Source organism: Nansenia antarctica (assembly GCF_963989245.1).
Source record: "Nansenia antarctica genome assembly, chromosome: 19".
In the NCBI taxonomy this organism is placed as follows: Eukaryota; Metazoa; Chordata; class Actinopteri; order Argentiniformes; family Microstomatidae; genus Nansenia; species Nansenia antarctica.
Window position 1 is genome coordinate 2,124,278 of NC_137692.1, and position 26,425 is coordinate 2,150,702.

The 26,425-nt window shown below is 43.6% G+C and overlaps 1 protein-coding gene across 1 annotated transcript; it reads left to right on the forward strand.

Moving 5' to 3' along the window:
• The first annotated feature begins 6,615 nt into the window (after window positions 1-6,615).
• On the forward strand, window positions 6,616-10,167 carry rbis (ribosomal biogenesis factor). Its single transcript, XM_080549119.1, has 4 exons — window positions 6,616-6,676; window positions 7,881-8,003; window positions 9,306-9,419; window positions 9,568-10,167. Exons 2-4 carry the CDS (start codon window positions 7,887-7,889, stop codon window positions 9,634-9,636), a joined length of 300 nt encoding a protein of 99 aa, XP_080405245.1. The 5' UTR covers window positions 6,616-6,676; window positions 7,881-7,886; the 3' UTR covers window positions 9,637-10,167.
• The last annotated feature ends 16,258 nt before the right edge of the window (window positions 10,168-26,425 follow it).

Consider the following 26,425-nt stretch of genomic DNA (forward strand, 5'->3'; position numbering starts at 1 on the left):
TAAACCAGCTCTTTTCCCTTCTTGTTTTTAGGTTTTTTTCCTAGCACCAGGGGAGCCCCCCCTCCCAATTTCATTCATTCATTCATGTATGTATGTATGTATGTATGTATGTATGTATCAGGGACGTGCCGTCCATATAAGCAGAGTAAGCAGTGCTTACCCAACGAAAAATAAAAAAGGACTGTGAAAATATTAAAATAAAAGTGCATGTAACCGTTTGTTTGTTTTCATTAAAAGAGTCGTATTTTAGGTCCCAGGGCAGCAGGAGTCATTCATTTTGACGTTGCATTTTTAGCGCAACCTGCAGGAGTAAGCACTTCCTACTCTGCATTGCGTTGCATATAAGCACTTCTCTCTCTGCTTTCCCTCGCGTACATTCGAATGTGTGAAAATGTCTTTTTTATTTTTTTCCGATGCCTCAGCCCGCTTTTTAATGTGGCGAGGGTAAGCATGCTTACAGCCAATCAGTAGGTCTTTAATTCCGATAAGAGCTACTGATTGGCTCTTATCACTTTCAAGTTCAATTAACATTTCACCTCTCGCCCGGCAGAATAGCTTATGCCAGCTAGCTCAAACGATCTAAATAATAATAATCAATAAGGATAACTTGCTTGATTTTGTGAATATGGACATTACTGTCAGCGACCTAAAGGGATTTCGTAGACTGGACTGGACTGGAAAAACACAACTACCGATCTTCACACCCAGAAAGGGAGAGTCGCCAGCAAGCCTGGTATGAGCGGTTTATATGATTTATATGATTCGCAAGGCTGGTGGCGATCTGTGCTTGTTTTGAGTACTGCTGTGCTGCTGGTTAATCAACCGCTGAGATTGGCCTAATGTCGCTGTCCGTGCCATTGGTTCTGGACCAAAAGTGTTTGAGAGAGATAGAGAGGGAGGGTTTGTGATGTGATGTCAAGTGCCTGTGTGACAAAAGTGTGAAAAGAAAGTGTGTTGTGAGTTTACTATGGAGGATGGAAACATTGTGTGTCTGTGTTGTGCGTGTGTGCGTTTGCGATGTTGAAACTGGACTTGTAGATTTCAGCAGGCTGGCTACTTGAAAAGATCTTGGTTCAAAAAAGATTTAACAATGAGCACCCCTGATATACTGTACGTAGTCGAAACTGGCAACTGTTTTTTTTGTTTTTGGTAATCTGATCACAAAGTGACACTACAGTTTATTAGCGGGTTCTAGGGCATCAAAATTGCATTTCCTTGAAACTGCGTTCACTGATAGCGTGTATGTGTAATTATGTGTATTTCTATATCTTATGCTTACCCAATCTAAAAGCTCACGGCACGTGCCTGGTTTGTATGTATGTGTGTATGTATGTATATATCTATATATGTATGTATGTATGTATGTGTGTATGTATGTACAGTATGTATGTATGTATGTATGTATGTATGTGTGTGTGTGTATGTGTGTGTGTGCGTGCGTGCGTGCGTGCGTACGTGCGTGCGTATGTATGTATGAATGTATGTATGTATGTATGTATGTATGTATGTATGTATGTATGTATGTATGTATGTATGTATGTATGTATGTATGTATGTATGAATGTATGTATGTATGTATATGTCAGTGGAGGCTCCTCCATAGAGGTGGAGGAGGCCTGGCCTCCCCAATAATTTGAGAGAAGAGAGAGAGATTTAAAAAAGCAATAATTATATATTTTATTTTTTTAACAAAAAACATATTTTACATAATATTTTTTTTATATTAATATTATTTATTAATATTATTTCCGTTTTGTTCATAAATCTTTTCCATGGCTAAAACCCAATATTGCAATTGTAAAGCACCTACAGGCCAGAATCCCTATCCGTTTCTATTGAGGGAGGCCAGGCCTCCCCTAGGAAAGTGGTTTCTCATAGAAGTCAATGTAATGCAATTTTTTTCATGGCAATATGTGATTGGCCAAATCACTGAAAATGGGTGGGCAGAGGAGGCCTGGCCTCACCATGCATTGAGTCCAGGGCTGAATGATTGACATTTTGTTCGTCCAATCACATGAAGCCATTTTGAGAATTCGCCAGTTACTTCAGTCAAAGAAACACTCGCCATAGTGGCTTGTCCTTTGCAGGACACGTCTAGAACACCCATGGCTATTATCCCTGAAAATAATAGCTCATTTGGCCAAATACTTTTGCTTAAAATGACCTCGGAAGTCGGCGAGATTCTGGCGCGATTTATACATCGAGTAGGTAGACAACATTTAGGATTTAGGTTGTGAGCCTGAGCAGAAGGGACAATAGCTGCTGCAGGCGGACCAGAGATTCATGCCAATTGTTTTGTTTATTTGATGACCCATTGTGCAGGTAACTTATTACATATGTTGTTTGAGTTCTATGTTTTGGTGCATTTTGTAAGAGTCCACTCGTGGTGTTGCTAGCATTCGCGATCTAGGGCATGGCTAGTCAGTAACGTCATGTTGCATTCCACATGTAGTACCATTTTCCGCCACACGCGTGTATGAGTGCTGTTCTGCAGGATAAATATTAGAAATGGATGAAGTATTGTTCTGAATTGTATGTTGTGTGTCTGATTGACATAGTGTTTGAGTGCTTTTGACATGTCATTGATTGTATGTAGTATGTTGTGGTGAATGTTGTGAGCCTGAGCAGAAGGGACAATAGCTGCTGCAGGCGGACCAGAGATTCATGCCAATTGTTTTGTTTATTTGATGACCCATTGTGCAGGCAATAAAAGCTGCTTCATCCACCATCCTGAGAGTGTCCCAATCCCTTCAGTACCGCCAAACACAAATTAATAATTTTAACAAAGACAGATAAGAAGAACAGGGAACATTCCATCGCGAGTGAAGCGAGCAAGCGGAAAAAAAATTGGCCTCCTCAATTCTGGAAGTCACCAGCCTCCACTGGTATATGTGTATTCCAATCCTTAGGGATAATCCTGATTCCCTACACATCACAATGGGGTATTCCATCAACCTCTCGCGAGACTTGTCAAAATAAGCCTGGATGGTCCTTGAGCAACGTCTACATTCTGATCATCGCAAGTGACATCAGCAGGAAGCCACGTGAGACTATTGGAACGCTCGCCGGTCGCGAATTTGCGAAACCTAGGATGGTAGGGGAAGGCAGGGCAATACCGCTACCTGATTGGTTGGCGAATCACTCGTGATGAGCCCCCTCATTGGCTGGCGAGTCTACCATCTAATTAGCCAGACTCCTTGCTATAAGCTAGCAATATTGGGCTAACGTAAACGTTATAATGCTAAGCTAGCAATATTGGCCTAACGTAAACGTTATAATGCTAAGCTAGCAATATTGGCCTAACGTAAACGCTAAACATGTTTATTGACTGGGCAACACAGTGTAAATACAGTACTAGCCTGACCTTGTTCATTTGAACCAGCTTCATAAAATAAACCAGAAACACTCATTCTGCAGTCTGCACGTTTTATTCTGATATTAACCAGCTTGTTAACATTCAATTTGTCACATTGTATACCCACAAACCATATTACTGCATAAGCAACCACACAGGGAAAATACAGTATCAAAGGAGCAGTAATGTCACAAAAATACATTTCAGAACTTTAGGAGTTGTTTAAACTTGAACTCTCTTAGATTATATTCAAGCCGATCTTCAGCTACTGGCAAACATCTCCACGTTCAGCTGTGTCTCCACGTTCAGCTGCGTTAGCAGGTTCTGGCAATCTGAGGAAAAGTAATTCAATTACTAGGTCAGCTACAGTGTGTGTTGACGCAACTTCAGGGGAGTGTGTTCATTTTATGCACGTTTTATTCTAATATGAATTTCAGTAGCCTATTTATCTTTCAGAGAAGTTAGAAGTCATAAAGAAACATGTCACGCTGGATTCTTCTGAGTCAACTAACGTTCACGTTGTTGAGTGTTGATCTCATTTGCATACTCACGCTACGTTCATGTCTATAAATGTAAGAGCGCCAAATAAATCTTCCTCTTTCCGGAATGTTAACCGATGCAAGCAGTCGTGTGTACGTTATCCTTTCTATCTATATATAATATATATATATATATATATATATATATATATATAATTATCTATCTGTAAGCTCGGAAGCTACGCTGGATGCTTACTGAGGAACTTGGCTGAACTGTCAATGACATCTGGACACAAGTGGACAGAGGTGGTCAGTGGAACACTTTTTTGGAGACGCATAATACAAGTTTAAACAGCAATGTTTCTCGCTGTCCACTTGCAATCTAATCTCAAAAACACATTCTAAGTGTAACAGGCTCATTGTTCCCCACCCTTCTAACATGTCTAACATTTTAAATTGTGTATCAATTAAGGTAGACTACTGAAGGAGAAGTGAGAGAGGGAAAAGACGAGCGAGAGAGGGAAAAGAGGCAGCCATGAAAATTAGGTGGTGTCATATTTGTGGAAAGCAGGATGACTTGGGCATCTTGAGGTTAGGCTTAGTTTGGACGGTTAAGTTTAGGCACAGGTATCGAATGGTTAGGGTTAGGTGTCCGTTGTGTTGATCGGATCTAGCCTCTACCCATATCAACAGCTATTTTACAGTCCAAACATAGGTGTAACTGATCAAATGAACTATGGTCCAGACGGTTTATTTAGTGGGTGTATGTCTGTTCCAGCCATTTCAGTGAGCCAGCATGTGGCTGGACTCCAATCTGCGTGCTTGTTTGCAAGCCTTTTCTTGGTCTCATTTTGATACGCTTGGCTGCAGCACCCCTTGTCTTACCGAAAGTGGACAGCGCTGAGATCAGCCCACTGTCTGTAGTGATCTTTTCGTAAGAAGAGACGAGCGATTGGATGGGGGCTTGGAACGTGTCATCCCGTCTCAGCTTGTCCATCAGTCCGTCAAACATCATTTTGAGGCGATCTCCGAGATGCTGTCTTTGATTGGCTGACGCTTCTCCAGGTGCGGGGGCTTCTCCAGGTGCGGGGGCTTCTCCAGGTGCGGGGGCTTCTCCAGGTGCGGGGCCAGTTTGCTCTCGGGTGCCTATTTCGCAAGAATACACAGTGTTAATATCAGTATGTTAATGCAAGCATGGTGTTTTATGCATTTTTCCAATAGGTACACATATGTATGACGTAAGTATATCATACTGTAAGTGGGCCCACTGTTCAGTTTAATCAGCTGGCCTGAGGTGGCCTTGAATGTGATAGTGATAGTGATAGTCCTGCTGAAAAATACTCACTTGCATTGAGTTGAGCTGAGGAGGGTGAGTGGCCACTCTCAAAGAGCTTCTCCAGTTTCTCCACCGTTTCTTTTGCTACATCCCGCTGCTGTAAGGCCTCGGCACAAGTAAGGCGGTGGTTGTGGGTGTTTTTTATGGTGACATGGAAAAACAACCCCTCTTGGTTGTGGCAATCAACAGATCTACAAAATATGGAACGGAAACATGAGCATGTAACCTCGATTAAACTGTATGTAATGTATATTAATCTCAAAATGATTGTTCCGTTACAGAACAAACCTGGACTTTCGGTTTTGAGAGCAAATGCTTTTTTTAAGCACAAGGTAGAGCCCAGCTGGACAGTTTGTGTTTTTCTTTGTCTGACTTGTGTGCCATGTGTTGTGTTGGCATCTTAAGTCCACCTTTGAACATAGAAATTCTTAATTAAAGGTCTTACCACTTTAACAATTATAAAAACAAGAACAATTACTTGAATGATCTTACCCTGTAGCTGTTGCGCCGTGCAGAATCCTGAGTAGCAGGATACGTTTTGGCCACTCTCATGGTCATCTGTGATGACCGTTGGAAGTCCTCCAGCCATGTCTCTACCTCCTCCCTGGTGCTGAGTTGGAGCTTTAAAGAGGCCGTGAAACCTCCCCGCTCCAGTGGAGTATATGAGCAGATATTATGCCAGTACCCCTCAGGGACAAGTTGCTGTTTAAACACATTACATGTAAGGTTAGTAAATCAACCATCACAATATCACACTTTAAAATGTGATTGTTTGGAAGGCTTGTTTTTTCCCCCCTAAATATTCAGATTACCAAAAAAACAAAGGATAGTTTTATTTCCTAGTTTGTGTGTTAGTAGGCCCAACAAAGACAAATATGTAGGTACATAACTGTAAAAGTGCATTTTGCATAATAGGTCCCCTTTAAAATTTGAGTGGGGCAGGGCCCACATGCTGGCTCACTGAAATGGCTGGAACAGACATACACCCACTAAATAAACCGTCTGGACCATAGTTCATTTGATCAGTTACACCTGTGTTTGGACTGTAAAATGGCTGTTGATATGGGTAGAGGCTAGATCCGATCAACACAACGGACACCTAACCCTAACCATTCGGTAACCTGTGCCTAAACTTAACCGTCCAAACTAAGCCTAACCTCAAGATGCTCCGGTATCCCCAAGTCATCCTGCTTTCCACAAATATGACACCACTTAATGTTCATAGCTGCCTCTTTTCCCTCTCTCGCTTCTCCTTCAGTTTCCTTATGACTTCTAACTTCTCTGGGCGTGCATGAGGGGGCTCTTCACGAGTGCTTCGCCAACCAATCAGGTAGCGGTATTGCCCTGCCTTCCCCTACCATCCTAGGTTTCGCAAATTCGCACCCCGGTCACATGACTCTGGTCGGTGCTGGTCGCCGTCGCACACAGAGTACGTCACTGCGTCGTCTAGTGTTGTTGTCGCACACGTGTGGGGAGTCGCATATCTCTTGATCAGGTTCTGACAAGGTTGGTGGATAATCTTTTTGTAGCTTCTATTTAGGCTATATGAGTGAATACGACGTGTCCATGTAATGTTGTTATTATTATTATCTAGTACATCGATAGGATATGATAATTAGCCAGCAAACAGCAGCATGTTCATAAGATCACCATCAGTTTAGCAAAGAAAGTGTTGCGAAAATTATCTGTTTTACGTCTCACAGGGTATCCGCGGTGTCTTGAAAAGTATTACAAGTTGATAAATCAATTTTGGGAAAATAAAGACCCTTAATAAGTATTAAAAAGTCTTATCACGATTTTATGAGGTCTTGAATTTTGTAGGTATTTTTCTGAATTAGACTGTCCAAAGGGTTTGAGTCCTAAAACGTTTAGTAAAAGTTCGTGAATTTATTTGTTTTATTAAAAAAACAAAGATGAACCGGAGATTGTGTTGTATGATAGTGGTCTAGTCTATTGCAAACTAAAACTGTTAAGTTAAAGGTGTCACTGATGTCAACGGTTACAGCTCCAAGTGGAGGTGAGGTCTGGAAAAATATAGACAAGGTCTTTAAAAAGTCTTAGAAAGGTCTTGAAATTAACCTCCAGATTCCTGTATAGACCCTGTACTTACTTACTTACAGACAGAGAGAGACAGAGAGAGAGGCAGAGAGAGAGAGAAAGACAGAGAGAGAGAGAGAGAGAGAGAGACAGAGAGGGACAGAGAGAGAGAGACAGAGAGAGAGAGAGAGAGAGAGAGAGAGACAGAGAGAGAGAGAGAGAGAGAGAGAGAGAGAGAGACAGAGAGAGACAGAGAGAGAGAGAGACAGAGAGAGACAGAGACAGAGACAGAGTCTTCGTCAAGTCTGAGAGGCTTTTGTCAATCTCTGGAGAAGCCAGGACGGATAAAACAATCAACCCGAATCCTTGTTTACTATCTGTGGCAGCTGATGATCCATGTTAGGCCCCATTCATTCATTAACATGATTGTCAAAGCAACTCCATAATGATTTATTATTATAATTGATGAGCTACCCGCCATTGGTGTGTGAATGGGTGAATGAGAGGCTGTTGTAAAGCGCTTTGGGTAAAGGCGCTAAATAAGTGCAGTCCATTTACCATTTACATCCTGTAATTCTACAAATCTTAGAATTGTGCTGCCAAGGATCAATTTCCAGAACGTCTTATGAAGTCCTAACGTATAGTAACACGTTCTCTTGTTTGCCATCCGCAGGTCGTCATGGGGAAGAACGTAGGAAAAGGTAAAAAGCAGAAGAATGTCTTTAGGGTGGCAAAAGGGGGCAACAAGACGAAAAACAAGAGTAAAGCTAAACCCGTCTCCACAACCCTCAAACATGTAAGTAGACAAACAGACCCTGTTAAACGGATGGTTCAGAGTTAGGTGAGATATGGTGTTACCCTGAGTTACCCTGAGTTACCCTGAGTCTGAGTGTCCTCATAGGTAGTGAAAGCATCTCTGGTTCTCCTTTGGCCCAGTCCCGATTCAGCCCTTAGCCCTCCCCCTCCGTTCTGTACGTTCACGTGTAGGGATAGGGTGTCATAATTGTTGTTGGCATGGAGGGGTAGGGCTAAGTGGTATGGCCCTCCAAACTGATTTCTTTCAGAGGCGCACTCCAAACAGTTACAGACAGAGTGTTATGGGAAATCCCAGAATGCCTTGCGAATCATCAGCGAGACACTGGCGAACGCACAAGCAACAAAAGGAAGCCACAAATGTTATTATCTTTTTCGTTAATAAAATCTTTAAAAAAATTATGATAACCATTGTATTATCTTAGTTTAATGTCATTTCAATGTATTATAGACCTTTTTTTTATAACAAGCATAACAAAAAAAACTAAAATATCGCTAGTATGCCGACGTCTCTAGCTAGCTATCTAACGTTACAACAATGTTTTAAGGCTGATTTGCGCATGACAGTCCCGCATTTTGACACATTTCCATGTCGCATTTCCCCCCTCTGATGGCACATGACACCCGACAACTCAGGGTAAAATGATATTTCACCTAAACATGAAATTAGGATGAATCATCCCCTGAAGAAACTCCAACCAAAATGAAGAAACATTGCTGAATGTTGTTATTTTATAATTATATATGATTGTGCTTCTAGGTCTCACTTTACATTCTGTTATCCCTGTCCAATGACTTCATATAATATGCAAATACCACGTTACTCGGCTATGTCCAATGTCACGCACATTTCTCCACGTTGGTAGATGTATTTGTCAACTACTATTTGTTTCTTTGAATCTGTCAGTTCAAAGTAAACGGTTGACTTTCCCCCCCCCCTTGAGTTTCTCAGTATTAGTTTATTCTACCTTTATTTAACCAGGTGAATACTCATTGAGATTTAAAATCTCTTTTCCATGAGAGACCTGGCCAAGAGGGCAGCATATAAAGACAGATACATTTAGGATTTTAACCTAAATGACCTAATTGTTTTCAAAAGATAAGATCATGGCATTCTGTTATAGGGTAAACAATGCAAGAGGAACCTCCAACTCTCAGACGTTTTACTTCAATTCATCTCATGTCTTGTTGTTGTCTGGTACACTTATGTACAACTTGGTTTTGGGGAAACTCAGGGATGGGAGTGATGGAGAGATTTGACTCAGCAGCATGTTTGTACTAACAGATCACTGCAGTGAAGAAGGAGAAGGTGGAGAAGCTGAACCAGATGTTCACTGAGGTCCAGAGGGACGTCACTAGCGTGTCCAAATGCACCGCCAAGGACAAGAAGCCGACGCAGGTGAGGAGATGAATAGATGATCTAGACAGAGAGATGGAGAGAGATGCTGCCAGGTGTGTCACCTCTCTCTAACGTGGCTGTCTGCTGCTCTATAACCCCTTTCTAACACATCCTCTGACTAATCCTTCTCCTTGAATCTTTCCGTCAGGTTGTCAGAGAAGCGCCGAAGGAACCTGCAAACGTCGACAACGCAGCACAGCTGTTCTCTCAGCTCTAACACACAGGACGGTGGAATCACTCGGAAGCCAAGGATCAACGGAATCGACCACTGTGTCTCTTTCACAAGTTCATTCAAATCTCAATTTGACTCATTAAGTATTGTACATGATCAAGAAATGCTAAGCATGCAGATGAAGATATGTATTTGAACATGCAAATAGCTGTCAATATTCATGACCTGGCGGGTATTCCATCAATCTCATGAGATCTATCAAAACAAGCCTGGACTTTTGATCAGTCTCGTAAGATTTATCACAATAAGCCTGGATTTTCCTTTAGCGACGTTGATGGAATTCCCCCCTGTTGTCTGTTGAGCTCAGTGACAAAAGATGAACTGAGAGCAGCGTTACTTTTTCAAAACATGATTTGAAGCTATACATCATTTGTTTACAGGATCTCCTGTATCAATAAAAACATAAACAATACAAATACAGTGATACGTCCATATTTATTTGGTTATGAATTTATGTTAATCCTATTTATCATAATCGAGGAGTATATTTTAGCAATGATAACTGCTTTAGTTTATTTTCATACTTGATGTTTTGTGATATTAAGTATCAATAAAATCATTATGGAAGTTTGTGATGTTTACATTTTTTAATGCGATTTCTTTATGAAGTGTGTGTTATTGTTAATATATACAAAATATTAAAAGAAATAGAAGCCGCACACTCTAGTTCCAGATGCAAAAATGTGATTTTAATATGACAACGCCGGTTTCGTCCGTAGCCTTTGTCAAGTCTTAAGGCTACGGCCGAAACCGTTTGTCATATTAAAATCACATTGTAGCATCTGGAAATAGAGTGTGCGGCTTCTACTTCCTTCAATAGTATGTTGTTCCGTCGCCAGCACCTCGCCCAAGCTTTCTGCGCTGTGCGTTCTCTTCTTTTGCAACTAAATATATACAAAATACACATTTGATGTATCTTGGTGGTAGTATAATTGCTGCTCTCTCCCTGCCACGGGAGATGTCAGCGTGTCTGTGGGCTGCCAGCCTCTCTCAGGGGGAACTCTGGATTCCTCGGCTCGTCTTGCTGGTAGTGGAGGTCGTCAGTATTCCGGGCACATCCACAGCGCTAGCAAGTTGACATCAGAGGTCAAGTGTGTACCGATGCCCTACTGATTGCTTGTCTCTGTGGCAACAACATAGAATGTGCATGTTTGGTGGGGGTGGCCTGAGATTATTTTTTTTAAATTATGATGTGTTACAGGGACAGGCATACGGGCAAACAACAAAACCCTTCTGATATTCATAATAATAACTTTTTATTTGTATAGCGCTTTTCCTGCAAACGTTGCAACTCAAAGTGCGCCAATCATTATATAATCATAATTTAATGATTTAGTCATTTAAAGGCAATATTAAAAAGATGGGTTTTTAGTCTTGTCTTGAACATATGTGCTGAGGTTGCATCTCTAATGTAAACTTCCAGTGCATTCCACAATTTGGGAGCATAAAATGAGAATGCAGCCTCACCAAATCTCTTCTTTTGTACATGTGGTACACAGAGAAAAACAGACCTGAGAGCTCTATTGGGCTGATATGCTAGCACAAGGTCTGAACATGTTGATGAGAGATGATGACATGGTTTTAACCCAGCCAGCACGCCCGCGTGGGACCCATATGTGTGTGTGTGTGTGTGTGTGTGTGTGTGTGTGTGTGTGTGTGTGTGTGTGTGTGTGTGTGTGTGTGTGTGTGTGTGTGTGTGTGTGTGTGTGTGTGTGTGTGTGTGTGTGTGTGTGTGTGTGTGTGTGTGTGTGTGTGTGTGTGTGTGTGTGTGTGTGTGTGTGTGTGTGTGTGTGTGTGTGTGTGTGTGTGTGTGTGTGTGTGTGTGTGTGTGTGTGTGTGTGTGTGTGTGTGTGTGTGTGTGTGTGTGTGTGTGTGTGTGTGTGTGTGTGTGTGTGTGTGTGTGTGTGTGTGTGTGTGTGTGTGTGTGTGTGTGTGTGTGTGTGTGTGTGTGTGTGTGTGTGTGTGTGTGTGTGTGTGTGTGTGTGTGTGTGTGTGTGTGTGTGTGTGTGTGTGTGGGTGAAAGCAGTGAAAATGGGCCACATCCTGGTCATTGACGAAGCAGACAAAGCCCCTACTAATGTCACCTGCATCCTCAAGACCCTCGTAGAGAGCGGGGAGATGATCCTGGCGGACGGACGCAGGATCGTATCAGGTACACACACACACACACACACGCACACACAGAGTCTATCACAGTGGTCCCCAACGGGCCGCAGAGAATGAATTTTAAAAATATTGTATTGATTATCAGAGTCTGAAAGACACTAATTAATTTTCTCCGCCACTAATTGATTCAGTCCACTAAGTTGACGATTTCTTTTTCTTTATTATGAAAAAAAACAACCCTGAAGCTAGATTTAGGTCGCTTTCAGACCTACATTTCGTTCTGATTTAGGGAGCAGTAAATTACAATGTTACGATGTTGCAGACTTAATCGCCCCCACACGCGCGAAGCGACGCGCTTGCAAAACAGTTTTGTGATTGGTCCGAGTTTAGCGGGAAATTTGGATTTCAGGATATTCCTCTCCTCCGCCGATCCCTTGAAAAGAAACATCAACTCACTCACGCGGCCAGTCTGATAGCAGCGGACCGCTAACGTCCAATCACAACAATGATTTTGTACAGTTCAGTATAATATTTGTAGATATGTTTTTGTTTAAATAATATTCACTCTGTCTTTTAGTTTCACACTCAAAAATCCCTCAAACGGTTCACTCTGTCTACAGCGGGAGAACAGGTGGCAGAAGGAGAGCCATCAGCATCGGCTAGCTGTGGTGGTGGATCAGCAGACATTAGCAAGTTAAAAAACGATTCTTATGTGCCGTCACTTTAGCAACGACAGTATTGGCAGGGAAAAAAGAAGGGGAGTCGATTTTTTTATTGACAACGGAATTACATGCTGGAAAAACATGCAGCTAAAATTCAGGGAACATTTGGACAATAAGAGACACAAGGGAGAAGTACGGGAAAACAGGGCTCATGTAGGTGTCATCAAGGGTAAGAGTTGGTTTTCTTTAACTCAGCTGATACTCAGCTGTTTACCGAATGTTCCATCTGATTCCATCTTTACCAGCGTTATCAGTCCACACTCACACAGGGAGACGACAAGTCCGGGTTACCGAGAACACTGCATGGACACTTGGAGCTGGACATGTTTTGTTCGGGTTGTGGATTGTAAACTAATGTTTCATTGGTGTTTTGTTCTGTCTGCAAACTGAAAGGATATTAACGACTGATTTACGGATTATAGCGTCTTTGTTGTTTGACGTCGCAGAGAAAATGTCGGGCAGAACAATGACACGGCAGGTACTGTTGTTCATCTCGGTTCTCTCTCTCAGTTCAGTGCTCGGGCAGGTCAGTTACTCCATTCCCGAGGAAATGGCGAAAGGCTCTTTAGTCGGTAACATAGCGCAGGATTTGGGTTTGGATTTAAAAAGACTGAAATCAGGTAAAGCTCGTATTTATACTGGAGACAGCGCAGAATACATCGAGCGCAGAATACATCGACGACCCCCCCTCCCCCACCACCCGGAGACTCTCTACCGAAACCGTGGAACAATGGGCAACCCCCCCCATCCCCCAATCCTCAACTTGACGATGACCTGAATGGAGACTACTGACACTGTACATACTTTGTGTTTTGTCCCCCGCCCCCACCTGTGGTGTATGTCCCCACCTGTCCTACCCGCTGTACATACCTTATGTTTTGTTGTATTGTTCTTCCCATGTTGGATGTATGTTTATCTTGTAGATAGTACTAGTTATTTGTCTGTATTATCTTGTAGATAGTACTAGTTTTTTGTCTGTCTTACATGTAACGATGAATTGAGTATCAAGGACCCCAATTGAAATAAGCCAGTGGCTTTCTTGGGTTTTTATCCTGTTAGTTGACCTTGTATGTAATATGTACTTTCATGTACCTACTTCTGCAAATCTTCTAATAAAGTTCTCAATCAATCAATCAATCATTGTCACACTGTGATTTTACTTGTGTTATGTGGTGGGTTGACATAATTCACCCACGGAACTATGGGTTGGGAGTAGGGGTGGGCATCAATGATCGACGATCGATAATTGATCGATAAGGATCTTGGTCGATCACAAAATATTTTGCTCGATAATCATGAATACATTTTATTTTTTTATTTTTTTAAATAATAATAATAATAATGGAAATTAGTTTATCCACGTTATGTGTGAGAAATGAACTTTGCATTTGCCTTCGCATTGAATTTCGCAACGCAGTACGGCATGATGCAACAAGTTCCCGTACGTTAGTGTAACCTCCAGTAATTCCAGGTTCCCCTCAACAAAGAGGCACTGAGAGCGTCTTATAAAAAAGTTCAAGTTTGTAAAAAAAAAGGTTAGCAGAGCAAGCTCGGAAAATGGCGAAGCGAGCGAAACGAAGCTTGGTGTGGGAGCATTTTGATCTGCAGGCGACCTCGTTCATTGCAAACACTGCACAGTGACCTATAAATACAACACGACAACGACCCCGATGAAATACCACCTGCAAACCGTACACCCGACCCTGATTGCTCCTTCGCTACCTTCTCAGCCCTCCATCATGTCTCATCTTATACGCGGGAGGTGTGATGCACAACGAGAAGAGAAAATAACGATGGCCATCTGTAAATTAATTGAAACAGATATTCTGCCGCTCAGTTTTGTCGAGGGTAGAGGATTTCGTGCGCTGATGCAAATAGTCGAGCCAGCATATCCTGTTCCATCGCGACGTTCTATAACCAGGCCTGCAGTCTCTGCAGTCTCTCGCTGGAGTTTAAATGTAAGTTAAGCTGGACGCTCTTAAGGACACTAACGTTTTCAGTCATCCTCCTATTTGTGAGTAACTGTTTTTTTACTGCTCCTATGGTGAGTTACTTATTTTCTATATTTTTATTTATAACACAAAATGTGTTTTTAATTTAAACAATTTAGGCTACTCACTGCCTTGTTTAAGAGGATTGTTATCTGACTGTAGTGTCTAGTTTGAATGTGAATGAATGAATGTGTGCAATAGCAACACAAATAAAGTGTTTTCCCCAACGAAAACATGCTTGTTATTTCTGCCCTAGTTTTTTTTATGAAAAAAAAGCTTATCAATTAATCGATAATTGATCGTTGACTGCCAGCCATGTTCAGAGCGGAGAGCTCCACACTGCCAGACTTTTGGGGCATTTTCGCTGAACTTTGAAGACCCACCAAATATTGACTTTTCGGACTACATAAACATTGAACATATCTACCAAAACTTTAGACTCTCTTCTTTCATCCGAAAAAGAAAGTTTGTTTCTAGCCTCTTTGAGTGTTTAGAAATCGGCCGTAGAACATAGGGTGGTTTCAGCAAAAACACCTGATTTTGACCAATAAACAGAGAAAACAAGCTTTTTCTGCAGAACTTTTTTTTTTTTTTTTTTTTCTGCACTTTTTTTTGGCCATTTGGCGTCTTTGGCAGTCAACGTTACTATTCTATAAGACGCCAATTGGCGTCTTTGGCAGTCAATGAGTTAATTCTTGCGATTATCGAAAAAGAAATGTTGATCGTTTGCCCAGCCCTAGTTGGGAGTATTGTTCCGCACGGACAGATAAGTGCGTGGTACCCGAGTTGTTTATTCAGTTCTATTTACTGCTTGAGTGTGTTGTTGACAATCGTTCATATCCTACATTAAACGTTTAGCTTTGTCATTTGATACGCCGCCTACGACTCCCGTCTCTCGGCACTACAGTAAACAGTTAATCAGTAACGTTAGCCAGTTTTGTGCTCTCATGTAGGCCTACTTCGTATTGATGAGCTGATGATCTGTGTGTGTGTGTGTGTGTGTGTGTGTGTGTGTGTGTGTGTGTGTGTGTGACTGTCAGTCACAAGTTTATATTCTACGGATGTTGTTCAGTGCTGTATGCGCGTTCCTGGTTCTGTGTGTACTCTTGTGTACTTCATATTCGATGAGCTGATTATCTTTCACTGTGTGTGTCTGTGTCTGTGTCAGTGTCTTGACTTGGTCATATCTGTCAGTCACATGTATATTATTATGATCCAAAGATGGATATTATACGGTAACCTACGTTCAGTGATGTATGTATGCGCGTTCCCCATGTTCTGCTGCAGCTGTAGCCTCCCGATATATTGGTATTTGATCACCTGCTATATAAAACATCGCCGCTCGGCTTTAATGGCTTAACCGCTATATCTTTTTTTGCCATGCTCCCTCTAGTTTTTGGTGAAATTACGTCGTTGTTTTGAGCGCGCGTGCACGCGGAAAAAAATGATTTGCCTGGCCGCCACTAATGTGGAAATTCCTGGAGGAAACACTGCGGTCGTATCATTTCGATAGATTTATGCCCCCACACCCGAAGGCCGGTCCGTGAAAATATTGTCTTACATGAAACCGGTCCGTGGCGCCAAAAAGGTTGGGGACCGCTGTTTTAGGTGACCCTCTGTGACAGCTGTCATTAGGATGGCCTTGTCTGTGTGTGTAGGTCTGTTTTCTGTAGTAGTGCATTTTCTGTCTGTGTGTGTGTGTGTCTTTATTTTCCAATCAGGAGAGATCATTCCAGTAGACCAACCATTTCTAGCTAATGTATATTTCTAATGATGATTTCTAATATGTCTTGTATGATTCTTGTTATGATTACATTTCTATGATATTGTAAAGACCAAACTTATCTAGTTACACAATCTTCAGCATAACAAGTTCCTAAGATATGAAAAATGCACAAGCAAAAGGAATGCAAGCCAAATTATTTTTTATTGAGTCTATGCATTTGTATGCATTGTAACCAGACGACGGTTACTGGGTCTTCTTGGATGGACACTGTTTGCGTGGACAGCAGCAGAGGCCAAGGCTCTTCACAGACGTGAGCATCCTCGAGAGGAGGGAACGCTTCTGTGTCTTTGAAGATCCTCTCTCCTCAATGGGAGTCGTGACAGACCTCACTGGGCTGGCCGCTAGAGACAGGAGAGAGAGTTCATATGAGCTTCACCAGGCCTATAGCTACAGAATACTTTATTAGTTTGGTTAGTATGTCCTTGGTCTGAGTGTTATACATGTTGACTTACCTCTGCTGTGTCCATCGTCGTGGGCAACCTCAATGTCCTCCTGTCCTGGGGCTGGAGGCTGGACACCGTCCTTGATGTCCTCCTGTCCCGGGGCTGGAGGCTGCTGGACACCGTCCTTGTTGTCCTCCTGTCCTGGGGCTGGAGGCTGGACACCTACCTGTTTGCTCTTCTTGCACTACATCAGTTGTTACAGAAGAAGAATCAATGACAGAACATATCTCTTAAAACCCCATTATTCCTACAACAACAATGCATAGCTTGTCTGCTGTTTTATGATAAACTGGTAAGACTTTACATTACCGTTACATCACCGAGTACATGTGGCTTTCTTTGATAAATTCACTGTATATACTGTATCTGTTTTACCTTTCTCTTCAACATTGAAAGGAATTTCCCAAATGTCCCTTTCTTTTTCTTCCCACTAGCTGCTAGTCGGACTAGCATCACTCTGAGGCTGTGTGAGTGAGGCTGTGGAGGCTGTTGTGGCCATTGATACGTTGTCCATCACCTGGTGGACCAGGACCCTGGAGAACAGATCCACTGTGTTGTTGTATATCTCCGAAGAGCTGGTGGACAGCAGGCTCTTGGGGCTGGAGACTCTGGTCGGGGCGTTGTTGTCGGAAGCTTCCTCCTCCGTGCTCCATGATGAGCGAGGGACGATCACGGGAAGAAGCAAGTGCTTCACCGACTCCTCGGCAAAGGCGTAGACCACCTCAATGCCCACCTTAAAACGCTTCTCTGCCTGTGTCGGTTTGGACAGAACACTGTCCGACACACACTTCCCAACATCCACCGATAGACTGCTGTGCAGGGACATCAGCGCCTGGAGTCTGTCCACAAGGGCGTGAGTCAAGGTGCGGAACCTCACCTGGGACAGCAGCTCCTCCCGTCTGGTGAGGTAAGCTCCGGGAGAGGTGACCTCTTCAAGAACCGGCAGGTCCATGTGGTCCATCAGGACTTTCACCATGTCGGCCATCAGCTGTTTGTCACTGACGGAATCCTCCGGCACAGTCTCATCAGAGCTCTCAAGCTTTGAATGTGTCAAAGACACATTCTCAAACTTGGACCGTGTGGACAGAGAGGAGGAGGCCCTGAGCAACTCTGTAGCTACTAATGCACCACCCTCACTGGAAAGTCCATCACTACCCTCAATAGACACCATCTCTACTTTCTCCAGTAGAGATCCTACAGCACTGTGCCATTGTCGGAGCTCCACTGAGGTCTCCATTTTTTCTGACTGTGCCATCATGTCACCCTGAATGGCAACCAGGATCTGGCTAATGCTTTCCCTAGCCTTAGCCATAGATGCACTTTGCTCAGCGGCATGCATCTCACGCTGAGTGAAGAATTCCTTCAGCTTCTGCTGCAGATCTCTCCAGATGGTCTGTGCTGTAGACCACAGTCTCAACTCCGATACCTCAGAGGCCTCAGAACCTCCCACACTTCCCCCGAGGAGCAGACTGGGACTAGCTGAGGACTCCTGAGTCTGGAACAGGCTCTTAACGCCATTCACAAACGTGCCAACAAGGTCTAATGCTGACAAGTCAGCAAAACAGGTAGTTAACCCAGAGTGGTGGGAAGTACTTCCTGCACTGGGGGAGCATCTCTCTGGTCTCATGAGGACGTCTCTCACTTTCTCAGCGGCTTGCCTCTGAAAGTCCTCCTTGGACAGTCCAACGACTGCGCTGGGAGACACGCACAAATTCTCTGCTGATGAGGAGGAGGAGGCAGAATACTCCTTTAACCATCTTAACACGTCCTCCACAAACTCGCAGGCAGCGAGGGACTGATCTGATGCCCTTGGTCCAGCGGAGGCTGTCGTCTCATCCTCTGTGTTATAAAAGACGAGAATCTCGCTCAGAACCTCTTTGGTGCTGTGGTCGAGTTTGAGCTGGCTCACCGCAGTGCTTTGGAGAGCCACCATCGGTCGAGAGCTTTCACTCTGACCTCTACGCAGCGCTACTCCAACTGGTGAGACAGTTGTTGGAGGTAGAGGCTCACTCAGGCAAGACTTCGCTTGGACCAGAGCAGATCCAGGGATGAATCTGTCATGGTCTGATTGCAGTTTGCACTCGAGAGACCTGTGGCTTGTGCCTTTAAAAGACAACAGCCGTGCGTAAAACGCTCCCAGCCTTCTCTGAAGCCTCTTAACTAGAATCAGGGCAACAGGCAGAGACTCCTCCTTTGAAACACCAGGCCCAGCTGGTGAGTGAGTGATAGAACTCATGTCTGCCACAAAGTCATCAATAATACCTGAGGCCTCCATATTGATATCTGATATGGGTAGACTGCATGTGACAGGCATATTTATGGCAGACTTCTGCAGCCACTCGCTGACGGCCTCTGTGGCCTCACATCTAATGTCCTCATTAGAAAGTCTATCCACGCCGGAACAACGGCTGACCTGGGGAACATCCTCTAAATTCTCCAGATACATATCACCACAGAGTTCTGCTGTTGGATAATTCGCCAGTCCAGATAGGATGTCTTCCACCATACCTTCCTCTATGGACAGAATCGAGGACTTCTTACGGGCAGAGATTGAAGACTCAAGCCTCACCACCTCAGATCTAAATGTGGCTGCAAGTTCACCATGTGGGTGACTTCTTCATAGTTAATGGCCTGAGAGACACTCCCGGACCGGATGGAGGCAAGTTCCTCATCACTGATGTCTAGTAGTTCCTCTCCGTTGGTTCCACTCTCCTCTACGAGCAACGGGATTTCCTCTCCGCTGGTTCCACTCAAAGCTGAGGCCCTCCCAATTATGACTGACTCTCGCCTGAACAAGTCAGCCAATTTCGTCTGCATATTTGCAAACATCTTACGGGTACCAGTGAAGATTTTATTTGCAATAGACCCGTCCAAATCCGTGGTCTGAATGATGTCTTCAACATCAGACGCGAATGTGTCGACGACGTGAGCCACCTCCAATCCTCGCCTCCAATCTTCAAGAGTTGGGGAGGTGGTCATCGCGGCGGCCATGTTGGCTTGGACAGTGACATCACTAGTTGAGCCAGACGGTAAACAGCCGTAGATATTCTTGCTCAGAATTTCACCAACGGCCTTGGTGGCTTTGGAGTGAAACTCCTCACTCTTAATAATCCCGAGGTGTCGTCCCACACTGGAAGAGGAGGACACGCGTCTATGCGGCGCTCCGGCAGAGGATGCCTCCTGATCAGAGACAGAGCTGATCCTGCTGATCTTCTTTGCTAGCTCTCTGAGCATGTCAGCTGCTCCCTGCACGCCCTCCTGATCAGCTGAGCTGCATGACTCCACCGTCTCAACGATGGCAGTCATGACGTCGGCCATCATTGGCCCCAGGTCGGTCATATGGGTCATGGCCTTAATCTGTGGCATCACTGGTTTGTAGATCCCAACTTCCTGGAGCTTGGTGGACACCACGCGCATCATCCTCCAAGTCGCCGCGCACAGGGAGTGCTCCTTATCCCAGCCTTTAGGGGCAGACTTACCTGGCCTTGATAATGAAATTATCAAGGCGACGTCAGAGTTCACCTGCTCCAGGACGTCTCTCACCACAGGTCTGGTCGAATCAAAGGAGTTAGAGGAGATCGAGCCCAGTGATTGGAGGACGGTGTCCTCGGTGATCCCAAAGAGGACCCGGAGTGGATCATCCAGGGGGGGTGATCCACTCTGAGAGGCTGCAGCCTCCCTGGCCTCATTCAGCTGTATGACACGCTGTAGAGTAGGGAGGATGACCTCTATGGCCGCGTTGGAGATCAGTTTTACTATCTTCTGGCCCATGACGTCAAGCTTCGCCTTGGTCATCTGTGTTCATTCAAAAGAGAGTGAAGGATTAGTTGTTCAGCTTAAAGAAGATAATCATTTCGATTCACTGATTCAACACAAACAATAATAATAATAATAATAATAATAACTTTATTTGTATAGCGCTTTTCCTGCAAACGTTGCAGCTCAACATGCTTTAATCATTATAATAATCTTAATTTAATTATTTTGTAATTTAAAGGCAATATTAAAAGGATGGGTTTTTATCATCTTAATTTAATTATTTAGTCATTTAAAGGCAATATTTAAAAGATGGGTTTTTAGTCTTGACATATTTGCTGAAGTTGCATCCCTAATGTAAACTGGCAGTGCATTCCACAATTTGGGTGCATAAAATGAGAATGCAGCCTCACCAAATCTCTTCTTTTGTACATGTGGTACACAGAGAAATTTTGTACATGTGGTACACAGAGAAAACCAGCGTCAGAAGACCTGAGAGCTCTACTGGGCTGATATGCTAGCAAAAGGTCTTTCAAATATTCTGGTGCTGTGCCAGTGAGAGCTTTATAAACAAGCAGAAGGATCTTGAAATCTATTCTGAACTTAACAGGAAGCCGTGTAGAGTTTCTAAAATAGGAGTTATACCATAATGACTGGTATGGTATGCCTGCTAACTCTAAAGTAAAATAATAACACATCAAATACACTTACCGGGTCTCTCATGCAGTCATGGATCACCCTCCACTGCCTGGTGAAGAAACAAGTCAACGTTTTCAATTGTTTGGTCTTGGCTTACACTTGTTGTGCTGCTGTGCTGCGCAGGGTGCGAAATCGTGAGCTTAGAATGATAAGGTTCTATCTCCGTTTAGAATGATAAGGTTCTATCTCCGTTTAGAATGATACGGTTCTATCTCCGTTTAGAATGATAAGGTTCTATCTCCGTTTAGAATGATAAGGTTCTATCTCCGTTTAGAATGAGAAGGTTCTATCTCCGTTTAGAATGAGAAGGTTCTATCTCCGTTTAGAATGATAAGGTTCTATCTCCGTTTAGAATGAGAAGGTTCTATCTCCGTTTAGAATGATAAGGTTCTATCTCCGTTTAGAATGATAAGGTTCTATCTCCGTTTAGAATGATAAGGTTCTATCTCCGTTTAGAATGATAAGGTTCTATCTCCGTTAAGAATGAGAAGGTTCTATCTCCGTTTAGAATGAGAAGGTTCTATCTCCGTTTAGAATGATAAGGTTCTATCTCCGTTTAGAATGAGAAGGTTCTATCTCCGTTTAGAATGAGAAGGTTCTATCTCCGTTTAGAATGATAAGGTTCTATCTCCGTTTAGAATGATAAGGTTCTATCTCCGTTTAGAATGATAAGGTTCTATCTCCGTTTAGGGAAGTTCACTCAGTTCAGAGATATTGAGCGTCAAAGTTTTTACATTCCATTATGTTTTGTGAGATGGAACCTTTGTATTTTATTAATTACTAACTCAAAAATGTCAACATTTTAAAAATAACACCACAGGCATTAATAAACACCTAATGGATCAGATTATGTAAAAAAACTCAATTTTGACAAAAATGGAGATAGAACTGTATAATTCTAATGTCACGAAATATTGGGTGTGTATTGAAACATAATAATAATAATAATAATAATAATATTATTGATTATTGAATAATGTGTATTGAAACATAGGGAGCATAGATACAGTAGAGCACATCATCCTTACTCATCAGTGAGACACTTCATGAATGTGATCAGGGTGGGGAGGCGGTCCTGATCGATGTTGGTGTTTAACCTCCCAGCCCCCCCCGGCCCCTCCTCCTCCAGCAGCGTGATGACTGCCGCTCTGTCCTCATACTTGTCCTTCGCTCCGGCTGAGGAGGACGTCTCAGCGCGAGCTAAAAGAAACAAACAGAGGATTCTGGGGTTTTATTGCCACCTAGGAAATAGTCTGTAGTACATTAAGACAATCAATGGTTGTGTTACAATATTCACACTAGTATAGCATGATGGAGCCATTTCTAGGCCTTACATTCACACTGATATGTATGGCCATGCGTTCATAATGAATGGTAGCATGTGGATATTGGATGTTTAATGGGATGAAAGACATTTTTTACTTCTTATCAAACAAGTCTTTGCAAATAATCAACATAGGGACTCTACAGGGAGAAGTCAACAGAAAACCCTCTCACCTGCATCAGTGTTGGAGCTCTTCACAGAGCTCTTTGAGTCCTTCTCAGAGGGCTTGGTGCCCTTCCTAGCCCACCTGGCGCTCTTCTTAGAGCTCTTGAAGCTCTTCTTGGCCCTACTGCCACTACTCACCTGCAACACAACAGAGTTCAGATACACATTTACACACCTCACACACACATACACACACCTCACACACACACACACACACCTCACATTCACACACACCTCACATTCACACACACCTCATATTCACATACACACACCTCACACACACACACACACACACACACACACCTCACATTCACACACACACACACACACACACACCTCACATTCACACACACCTCACATTCACTCACATTCACACACACACACCTCACATACACACACACACACACACACCTCACATTCACACACACCTCACATTCACATTCACACACACACACACACCTCACATTCACACACACCTCACATTCACACACACCTCACATTCACACACACACACACACACACACACACACACACACACACACACACACACACACACTCCTCACATTCACACACCTCACATTCACACACCTCACATTCACACACTCCTCACATTCACACACACACACACCTCACATTCACACACACACACACACACACACACACCTCACGATCACACACACACACCTCACATTCACACACACACACACACACACACACACACACACACACCTCACATTCACACACTCCTCACATTCACACACACACACCTCACATTCACACACACCTCACATTCACACACTCCTCACATTCACACACACACTCCTCACATTCACACACACACACACACACACACACACACACACACACACACACACACACACACCTCACATTCACACACAAACCTCACATTCACACACACACACACACACACACACACACACACACACACACACACACACACACACACACACACCTCACATTCACACACACCTCACATTATTTTTTAATGTAGTCGATTTCGTTTTATTAAAAGTCAATTTAATATTCTTCCATATCAAATTACTGCATTTTTTAACATTCTTTGTTAGAGTTAGTGTATTTCTTCACAGAGCAAGAGGAAAACAATTGGCCTCCTCAATTCTGGAAGTCAACAGCCTCCACTGACACACACCATACACACACACACCTCACATTCTGGTCAACTTGTTACATGAAGTCAAAGTAGCTTCAGATGGCATCGCATAAAAAAGTATTAAAATGATAATCAGTCAGAACGCAGCACTTGTTCTGTCAATGTTAGCATAAGACCTTACCATGTCTTGGTCCATCGTTTTTCTTGGTCTATACTCAGTCAGTCTGGTTTAACCGTGGTTACCTCCAGCTGTGAAATGTCCTTCAACTTATTTCAAAGTTGTGACTGACGACAGGACGGCTGTCAGCGGCATTTGTAGTGGCACATTACGTCATAGAACATTGTGATGTCATACATCAGTGGCGGACAATCAGATGCGGAAATGTATTCAAATGTGAAAAATAAAAATAGAAATATAGTTCAAAATTAATTAATTCATTTATTAATTACTTTCTTGTATCACGTTGGTTATTAAATACTAAGGCATACCTGTCAACCCTCCCGTATTTTACCCTTCTTTCCCGCTGTGCTCCCTTTTAAATGTTTTCGCGTAAATCTCCCGTATTTTTACCCTATTATAATACAGTGGCGAATTTTGAATATTCAAATGAAACAACACATTGAGGCCAGCAAACCCAACCGGAGAGGCTACAGTACAAAAAAGCAACAACAAAAAATGTGTAGGCAAAGTCCATCCTACGATCCTTCCTAGTAAATCCCATGATGACTTTGTCATTCCGTGTGTTGTCAAATGTCTGAAGTTTGACCAGACAAAGTATGTGGGAAGATGCACGCTCATGCTTAGTCACAGCGGTATGGAGGTTGTTTAAATCGCCATAGCCTGTCGTGGTCCAGACTGTGTTCAGTAGAATAAAGGAGACATGGCCAACAACACCGTTGTTTTTCATATGTGCTTGCTTGAAAGTGACGAACGAAACTCTTCGTTGTTTTTTGTGATGGCAAGTTCAGGAGTTGGACGTTCTCTTGAAATAATATTCTTTTTTTCCTCAAATGTCCTCCGAGAAAACAGCACAGAACGCAAAGATTCTATTGAATTATTAATAGCACTCATATTGACAGTGGAACTAGACAGATGTAAAGCAGTATGGTGGAGCTCCAGTCAACCATGTGACATGCTGCTGGTGGAAGGGTAGAGCATAGAAACACCCTGGTTTATCACTAGAACAGCCGTGGGTGTAAAGAGTAAAAAGAAAAGTTATATCTTTGCACTCGATAACATTTGAGGAGCCTCCTTTCATGACTTTTCCTAGATATGTGCGTTCTACCACCCAGTATCTTTACATTTTCAAAATCACATCAGGATAAGCTAGTATAAAGCTATTTTGCAGTTTTTGCAGCTTGTGTCAAAGTGGGTGGAGCTTGTGTCAAAGTGGGCGGAGCTTGTGTCAAAGTGGGCGGAGCTTGTGTCTAAGTGGGCGGAGCTTGTGTCAAAGTGGGCGGAGCTTGTGTCAAAGTGGGCGGAGCTTGTGTCAAAGTGGGCGGAGCTTGTGTCAAAGTGGGCGGAGCTTGTGTCTAAGTGGGCGGAGTTTGTGTCTAAGTGGGCGGAGCTTGTGTCTAAGTGGGCGGAGCTTAAGTCAAAGTGGGCGGAGCTTAAGTCAAAGTGGGCGGAGCTTGTGTCTAAGTGGGCGGAGCTTGTGTCTAAGTGGGCGGAGCTTGTGTCTAAGTGGGCGGAGCTTGTGTCAAAGTGGGCGGAGCTTGTGTCAAAGTGGGCGGAGCTTGTGTCAAAGTGGGCGGAGTTTGTGTCTAAGTGGGCGGAGCTTGTGTCTAAGTGGGCGGAGCTTAAGTCAAAGTGGGCGGAGCTTAAGTCAAAGTGGGCGGAGCTTGTGTCTAAGTGGGCGGAGCTTGTGTCTAAGTGGGCGGAGCTTGTGCAGCTCACTCTCTCTATGCCCTGGGACTTGAAGAAGAAGAAGAAAAAGTCCCAGGCACCCAAAAATCTCCACGATGAAGCGTCACAGGGGTCCGGTCACGTGGCCCGAGTTTCGAGGCGCTAGCTCAAACGGTCTCTCCGTTAACGAGTTTCCTGCAAATTAGCCACGAGCTCACCGTTCAATGCTAACGATATACCTTTTCGGAATCAGCGTGATCTCACGATAATAAAAGCCAATGGGGGAAAAAAAAAAAGTCAGGTCAAAAAAAAAAGACAAGTAGTCCTTATCAAACTATAAAAAGGTGCGGCGTTTCCCGGGCATACGCAGGTGCACGTGCCCCCAAAGTGGGCGTGGCTTGAGTCAAAGTGGGCGGAGCTTGTGTCTGAGTGGGCGGAGCTTGTGTCAGAGTGGGCGGAGCTTGTGTCTAAGTGGGAGTGGCTTAAGTCAAAGTGGGCGGAGCTTTGTCTAAGTGGGCGGAGCTTAAGTCAAAGTGGGCGGAGCTTGTGTAAAAGTGGGCGGAGCTTGTGTAAAAGTGGGCGGAGCTTAAGTCAAAGTGGGCGGAGCTTGTGTCAAAGTGGGCGGAGCTTAAGTCAAAGTGGGTGGAGCTTGTGTAAAAGTGGGCGGAGCGTGTGTAAAAGTGGGCGGAGCTTAAGTCAAAGTGGGCGGAGCTTGTGTCAAAGTGGGCGGAGCTTAAGTCAAAGTGGGCGGAGCTTAAGTCAAAGTGGGCACAACAACCACACACGCACACACATGCGCACACA

Coding starts and splice junctions, on each gene's coding strand:
- rbis (XM_080549119.1), top strand. CDS start 7,887: ATGGGGAAGAACGTAGGAAAAGGTAAAAAGCAGAAGAATGTCTTTAGG. Junction 8,004..9,305: donor TCTCCACAACCCTCAAACAT/GTAAGTAGACAA, acceptor TTGTACTAACAG/ATCACTGCAGTGAAGAAGGA. Junction 9,420..9,567: donor AGGACAAGAAGCCGACGCAG/GTGAGGAGATGA, acceptor TCTTTCCGTCAG/GTTGTCAGAGAAGCGCCGAA.